Source organism: Octodon degus, unplaced genomic scaffold (assembly GCF_000260255.1).
Source record: "Octodon degus isolate 3935 unplaced genomic scaffold, OctDeg1.0 scaffold00185, whole genome shotgun sequence".
Classification (NCBI taxonomy): Eukaryota; Metazoa; Chordata; class Mammalia; order Rodentia; family Octodontidae; genus Octodon; species Octodon degus.
In genome coordinates, this window is record NW_004524761.1 from 4,986,606 (window position 1) to 4,994,463 (window position 7,858).

Genomic DNA, 7,858 nt, shown 5'->3' on the forward strand with positions numbered 1-7,858 from the left:
CGATGCGGCCCACGAAGGTGCCGTGTTTGGCTTCCTCGGGGACCGAGTAGTGCAGCTGGCCGCTCCCTGCCTCCCAGGCTGCGAGGAGCAGAAGCGAGAGCAGCAGGCACCGGTATTCCAGGCCTCCTTCCCAGGAAAACACCATGTCAAGTGTCCGTTTTGTTCCTACCATAAGATCTTATCTTGGTATAAAGATGAAGCGTTGTATTATCTGAACTCCTTTAATGCATTTCCGCAGCCTCTGCCATTGTTCGTTTTTTAGAGAGAGCTACTGTAATAGGACCGTCTTTGAATCTTGGCTTGACAGAACTGGGTGGACAGCGACACCATGCGGTACCAACAGGTAATGATTACACGAGTTACTTCATGCAACAAATATATTTTCATTTGTCATACTTTAATAGTTGATTCTTACCTTCATCAATTACAAGTCCATTTATACTCTCTGATGTCTTACCCTAATTTAGTCTCATTAAGGTATCTCTACTGATAAATAAATAGTTTCACTAATATTTTAATTATTAATATCTTTCAGTAACATGTTTAAGTGTGAAATGAGTATATTGTGGTTATCAAAAGTACAAGACATGCCCCATAATTTTTATAGAAGGGTGTGTTCATACTTGTCCAATCACCAGAATATATTAGTCTAGGGTAAGCATGTAATACTAGTTTTTTATTCTTTCAAGTCTTCTGAATTATTGTTCAGTTAGTTTTAGCTCATTCAAGGAATGTCAAATTTCTTAAACTGTTTTACTTACTAATACAAGAAAAACTCAAGTTCATATATTTTACAATATTCAACATCTTTGTAGATTTTTAACATAAGTCTCTCACAGAAAATTCTCCATAGATTTCTCTGCCACCACAAATCCTAGTTGTATGTCTTCCTTTGGTCTCTGGTTCTTCATCATTGGCTTATCCAAAATATGGATATCTTCCATATTTATAACTTTAGACATTTATGTCTTAATTATTTTATGTTTTTCTACTCCCATACCTTGAAACCAGTCTATCACTTGAAGTAATATAACTGAAAGGAGTTTGAACTTCTAGAAAATAATTTACCATCAAAAGAAAGTAATGGTGATTCATGAATACAAATAGGGGTGCTAAGAAAAATCTCAACTAACTTCTACTACTTCCCATTACAAATAAGACTACTAAATTTCTTAATAATTATAATCTAGGAAGGTTCACTTAAAAGTATGTACATGTATGAAAAGAAGAAATGTAAATATAACAAACACTATCATTGGATGTGTAAAGTATTTATGGATTTTTTTTCTAAACTTCACTATTCTTTCAACAAGAGCACTGCATTTGGTCCACCCATGGCAAATATCAATTTATTGTTCAATGGAAAATAATTCTCTGGACTATCAAACAAGATCTTCATGAAAGTAGACCTATAACTTTTTTATACTTAACAAGAAACATATTTTAGAATAGCATTCTAAAATATATAGTGATATGATGAACTGTAAAAATTGAGAGTCATAGCTAACAAAATTTTTACAAATTCTAAAAATAACCTGAGTTTAGATATTTAAGCTTTTTTCCACTGATGTCCATTATAAAAAATGAAATGAATAAATAGGTACAGATACATAAAACAAAAGAAGATACATTTTTTTTTGCAATGGAACTATGATTTGAAGTAGAAAATCCTAAGTGCAGAAAAGTAAGTTTAAAGCATAATAAATCCAATTTTAGTAAAGAAAAGCACAATAAAGACATATTTATAACCTTAAAACATAGAAAAGAAGCTCAAACTGCTTCAGGAGTTCAGAGGGTTAGACACAGTAGAGAAAACTTTCACTATACACTAGTTTTATTTTTTAAAGTTTTGAATGTGAATATATTTCCTACACAAATAAGAAATAGAATAAAATACTACTGAATTGTTACTTAAATTGTATTTTTAAATCAGTAATATTGTCATCATGTACATAGCAAATAAACACTACAAAGTAAGTTAAGAAGTCAGCACCACACAAATATGCAGAAGAAAGGACAATTTTGGGTAATAAACATTAAATCAGACATGTTTGTGCTTTTCTGTAACCCCAACTATTTGGACAGCTGAGGAAAGAGAATTGCGTGATCAAGGCCAACAAGGGTAACTTATCAAGACTATGATTAAAATTAAGAATGTAAAAAGTTGGAGTTTATAGCTCAGTGGTGGAGAGAACTTGATCCAATCCTCAGTTTGAACAAAAATGTAGTAAATTAAAATAATTCAATTTCAAGACTAAATGTATAAGGAAAATGTTAAAGGGTTATGCTGAATCACATATTTTTTATAAAAAAGAGACAATGTATAAAATAAGCAATGTGGTAAAACATTTATTGAAATTCTGTAAATATAGCATTGTTACAGATTGAAGAGAGCTGTGGACAGAGGTCATTGATAGTGCTTGACTGCCAAGCAGCAACTCTGGAGTGCATCACCAGAAGTACATAAAGGGGCAGAACAGCAATAAAAAACAATAGATAGGAAAACACTACATTTGGAAATCTACTATGAGAAAAGTGAATCCACTATCCCAATTAGAAAACATCCACACAAAAATAGCACCACAAGGGGCTGTGGAGATGGCTCAGTAGAATAAGCGCTTCCCTGGCAAGCAAAAGGACCTGAGTTCAATCCCCAGTTCCGGAAAAAAACAAAAAAAGATAGCACCACATGGATCGCCAATTATTAGAGAAGGAAAAAATGTACATAGCTATCAAAAGAAATTACATAAAAACCATTTAAGTACAACCTAAAATAAGTATGTTTTAAACTGCCTGGCAAGCTCAAGTATCCGAGTTTAATCCCCAGTACTGCATGGTCAGCCCGCCCATGGTGGGCTCAAAACTGGGCATTCTCATGCATGCCTATAATCCCAGCCCTTAGAAAGCTATTGACAAGAGTATCACTGAGTATGAACTGTGTAGCAAGACCCTGTGTCAAATAGATAAATAATTTTAAAAGACAGAACAAAATTATTTAATACTCACGGTGTCAGTAGAGGTAGGACCCTGAGGTAAACTGGGGCTGAAAACCATGAGGTCATTCTTGGGCGGGCCCTCACCAGAGCACACCCTCTGGCGCCTCTCCTGCAAGCAAGACCAGGTCCCCGCCATGCTAGAGCACACCAGCGTGGGCTTCCCAGTGGCGCAAACGCCCTCAGTGCCTGGGGCTGAGCACCGCAGAGCTATGTAGAATACCAATGTGAGCACCAACAGGCTGGACACCGCGCAGATGGCGATGATCAGGTACACGTTCACATCCACTATCGCCTTCTCAGAGCCCGAGATGCTCACATACGTCCGCGAAGAGGCCTTAGGAGCCTGGCCGCTCTCCACCAGTGACACGAGCACAGTGGCGGTGGCTGTCAGCGGAGGCTCCCCGTGGTCCCTCACGAGCACGAGTAGGCGCTGCCGCGGTGCATCAGTCTCGTCCAGGGCACGCGTGGTGCTGATCTCGCCCGTGTACAGTCCCACACGAAACGGGGTGCGTGCAGAGCCAGTCCCGGAAGAGAGCTCATAAGATAGCCACGCGTTGTAGCCAGAGTCTGCATCCACAGCGCGAACTTTCGTCACAATGTGGCCCACGCCCACTGACATCGGCACTAACTCACTGACCTCACTGTTTATTCCGACCGCCCCCGACAACAACAAGGCGGGGGCATTGTCATTCTCATCCAGCACAAACACCTGCAGAGTCACGTTGCTCCCCAGGGCAGGCACTCCAGAATCCCGCGCACTCACCTGGAACTGCAGCAGCTCCAGCTCCTCGTGGTCCAGCGGCTGCAGCGCGAACACCTTGCCGCTCTCCGCGTGCACAGACACGTAGCTCGACAGCGCGCGCTCGCCCACGCGCCGCTCCACCAGCGAGTAGGACACCAGCGCGTTCTCCTGCGCGTCCGCGTCGCGCGCGCACACCGTGAAGATGTGGGAGCCCGGCGGGTTGTTCTCCTTCACGAACACCGTGTGCTCGGGTTGCGCAAACACAGGCGCATTGTCGTTCACGTCGGCCACCTCCACCGACACGGTGGCGGAGGCCGACAGCGGAGGAGAGCCCCCATCCCGCGCAGTCACTATCAGAGCATACCCTGGTGTGCTCTCACGATCCAAGGTGCTGTCCAGAACCAGTGAATAATAATTCTTGAAGGTTGAGACCAGCTTGAAGGGGACATGTGGAGACAAAGAGCAGGTCACCTGCCCATTGGTACCAGAATCGCGATCAAACACCCGAATCAAAGTAATGACTGTGTCGGGCTGCGTGTCTTCAGAGACAAGGAGAGACTGGGAAGAGACAGTCAGCTCTGGAGCATTATCGTTAACATCCACAACTTCCACAAGAACTGTACAGTGACCAGCCAGGGGCAGAGCCCCTCTATCAACCGCCTCTACTCGAATTTTGTAGGTTTTACTTTCTTCAAAATCAATAAGTCCTATCACTGTAATTTCCCCACTCACCCCATCTATGTGGAACTTGGATTTGATGTCTGGAGAAACATCACTAGAGAATGAGTAAGTAATGTCTCCATTCACGCCCTCGTCCAAATCTGAGGCAGTGGCGTTCACTACCAGCGTCCCAAAAGAAACATTCTCTGCTAATTTCACCGTGTAAAGTGTTCTGTCAAAAACGGGAGCGTTGTCGTTGGCATCCAGGACCATGATGAGTATCTGAACAGTGCCAGTTAGCTCGGGTTTGCCTCCATCAGTGGCGGTGAGCAACAAATAAATCTCTGGGGCCTCCTCCCTGTCTAAAGGCTTCCGTAATACCAGCCCAAGAGGTTTCACGTGTTCGTGGTTGGGTGGTATGTCCAGCGAGAAATATTCGTTGGGGCTCAGTCTGTAAGTTAGCAGAGCATTGGCTCCGACGTCTGCATCTGATGCGCCCTCTAGTGGAAAGCGAGAGTCAAGCAGCCTGGATTCCGCAATAAACAGATTCTTTTGTGTAGCTGGGAACACAGGCGGGTTGTCATTAATGTCCTTCACCTCCACCTCCACGTGGAAAACTCGCAGCGGTCTGTCCACGATCACCTCCAGGTGGATGCTGCACTCCGCGCTCCGGCCGCACAGCTCCTCCCGGTCGATCCGAGAATTCACAAACAAAATGCCATTCTGCAGATTTACCTCCAGAAGGTCCCCGCGCTCCTTGGACGCCACCCGGAACAGGCGCGGCACCAGCTCCGCCAGCTCCAGCCCCAGGTCCTGCGCGATGCGGCCCACGAAGGTGCCGTGTTTGGCCTCCTCGGGGACCGAGTAGTGCAGCTGGCCGCTCCCTGCCTCCCAGGCTGCTAAAATTATCATAAACAGGAGTAATTGTCGGCTCTTCAGGTCGTATCCACTCATGTACAGCATTTCAACCTACCTCCCTTTTATTCTCATCTGCAAAAGTTGTCTGATATTTTGAAGAAATCTTCTTATCCGCTCATTTCAACCCAGAAATGCTGACCGTTGTTTAGCGTTCTGGGAGCGCAATAGTGGGGCGTCTTTCAAATGGAAAACCAATTACTGCTCTGTGAATGTAAGAACATTTCGCGGAAAAGAGCGACATCATGTGGCCCAAGCAGTAAGTAGGAATTTTTAAATTATACTAATAAGATGAAGTTTATTTCAAAATCTTATTTTTTCTTTATTGTTTCAAAATGTAAAACTGCATGTTTTGTGTATCTTGAAGGCATCTTTTGTGATTGCTTTTGAATATTTAGTGTGACTGTAATTGTGGCTTCTTCATATCTTAGTAAAAATTATTTCCATGACATTTTTTAAATAAAAGTAAACTTTAAAGACAATAACCCCAATTATTTCAACAGCCCCAACTGTTCCACAGTTCAGGAAACTCCATATTCTTGGTGCAGTATTGCCCGTTAAAACTTTTTGCCAGTCTGGAGATCCAGCGTCTTAGGAATCTACTAATGGAAAATCAAAATACCTTGGGTTTTTTTCAGAGAAATGCATTCAAATTATTGAGATAAATTTCCTAATTAATAGAAAATGTTACATGTTTGGGGTATCTTTAACACTAATAATTTGTATGAAGATAATTTTGAGGAACAGGTATTCTGAAAGTCTCCTCTTATCAGAATTTATATGTTCTGTTGTAGGAGTTCATGGTTCCCATATTTGATTCCTCTTTCCATTCTTTCAAAACCTTGCATAATAAATACATGGAAATTTTTACAACCTCTACTATGAATTAGGTTATTATAGTATAAACTTATTTCTTTAGCTAAACTTCAGTTATCATCCATCATATTAGAGCAAATCTTTAAATAGGTCCTGAGATATTTTGTTCCTTTTGGATCTACATAACAGAGTTTTTTTATTAACTTTATTGACAAACAAATAGCAATGAGACTGTTTCAAAACCAATTAATAGGATAATTTCAATAATTAATGCATTGCATATTGTTGTCTTCGTAGTGGTTTTTCATAATACAAGATGCAGACACGATATCCTGTCCAAACACTGTTAGTACAAATCTTTCTTCAACACAGTTATTTTTCACCTTTTGCCTCGGTGCGCCAAACTAAGGTGAAGTTATTATACTTGTGTTCTAATATTTCAAAGACTGTTTTTTCCTAAGTAAGTTTTATGATTGCTGTTTTCCTTGGTTATTGCTAAAGCATCTCATAATCCCACTGTTTCCATCCCTCGTTTATCCTTCATTCAAACCTTACAGTCATCTTCCTCAAATGTTTTCCCATTATTGTGTCATACTTTCTGAGGAGACTGAAATTGCCTAAGTCTAGCACTTAAAGTTACTCGAGATATTTTCATGTCACTTTTCCTGCCTTATCTCATAATCCTATGATAACCATATCATAGTGGATTATTCTCTTTTCCAAATACATAAATTCACAGTTACACTTATTCACTTAAAATATTTTTTTCCAAAAATAGCAAATTTTCCCAACATTCCCCCAAGAAAATGTCTCCATTTTAAAGCCACTAAATCAATGATGCTGGGCAATTTCCTCCAACTAGAGAAATAGAGATATCTGTTCCACTGTAATCACCCTATTGTATACTTCTTATACCACTTAAAATAGTCTACCTTTTATTAGGACATATTTGTGTATGACACATCTGTATTTTTCGGTCAGATTCTTGAAGCCAGTGATTGCATTTGATTCAATTATTCTTGGCAGGAACTGTATTATAAGGACCTACCTAAAACTTGTTTTCAGAAAGGAAGGGTCTCATAAAAATCACTAATCTTTGCAGGCTGGGTTCAAACATATGATCCTCTTGCCTGAGGATTCGGAGTGCTGGGGTTATAGGCATGTTCTACTATGCTTGAAAAAGCATTTTCTTTAAAGTGTTTACACTAATAAAAATTGCTATGTTTTTTATCTACTCCCTAAGGAAGCAACTGGTTTTAAGTTTGGGAGGTACTATCATCAATAAAAATGTTCTCTTTTTTGGCAAAACTAGGGATTGAACTCAGGACCTTGTGCTTGCCAGGGAAGCGCTTATTCCACTGAGCCATCTCCCCAGCCCCATTAAAAAAAATGTTCTTTATTCAGAGGTATGATCAGAGATGATTTGGTCATTCATAAGTATATCAGAGAGGTTTTTGTGGACTTTTTTCTTGTTTAAATTTTGTGTTAATATGTTTATGTATTTCATGTACTGTTTTAGAAAACATTATCAGTGATTTCTGCAATTTCAAGAATGAAAACTGAATGAGAGCTTGAACCGAAGTTCCCTCCACTAGAGACTTGGAGCAATTTTTAAATGTGGGAAAAATCTTGTTCCAATTTAATGTTGTTAATACTTCCTAGGAAATGTAGATACAGAAGATTGAAAGTATATTCAGGCAATCACTGTGAGCTTTGTAACTCAAATTAT

General features: G+C 40.4%; 1 protein-coding gene across 1 annotated transcript; it reads right to left on the reverse strand.

Annotated features, from left to right (window-relative positions):
• Positions 1-2,991: 2,991 nt before the first annotated feature.
• LOC111813379 (protocadherin alpha-7-like) lies at positions 2,992-5,361 on the reverse strand. The gene has a single exon (XM_023704031.1). It carries the CDS (start codon positions 5,359-5,361, stop codon positions 2,992-2,994), a length of 2,370 nt encoding a protein of 789 aa, XP_023559799.1.
• Between the last annotated feature and the right edge of the window lie 2,497 nt (positions 5,362-7,858).

What these genes read in the sequence shown, in the direction of transcription:
- LOC111813379 (XM_023704031.1), bottom strand. Translation starts at nt 5,361, where the DNA reads ATGCTGTACATGAGTGGATACGACCTGAAGAGCCGACAATTACTCCTG.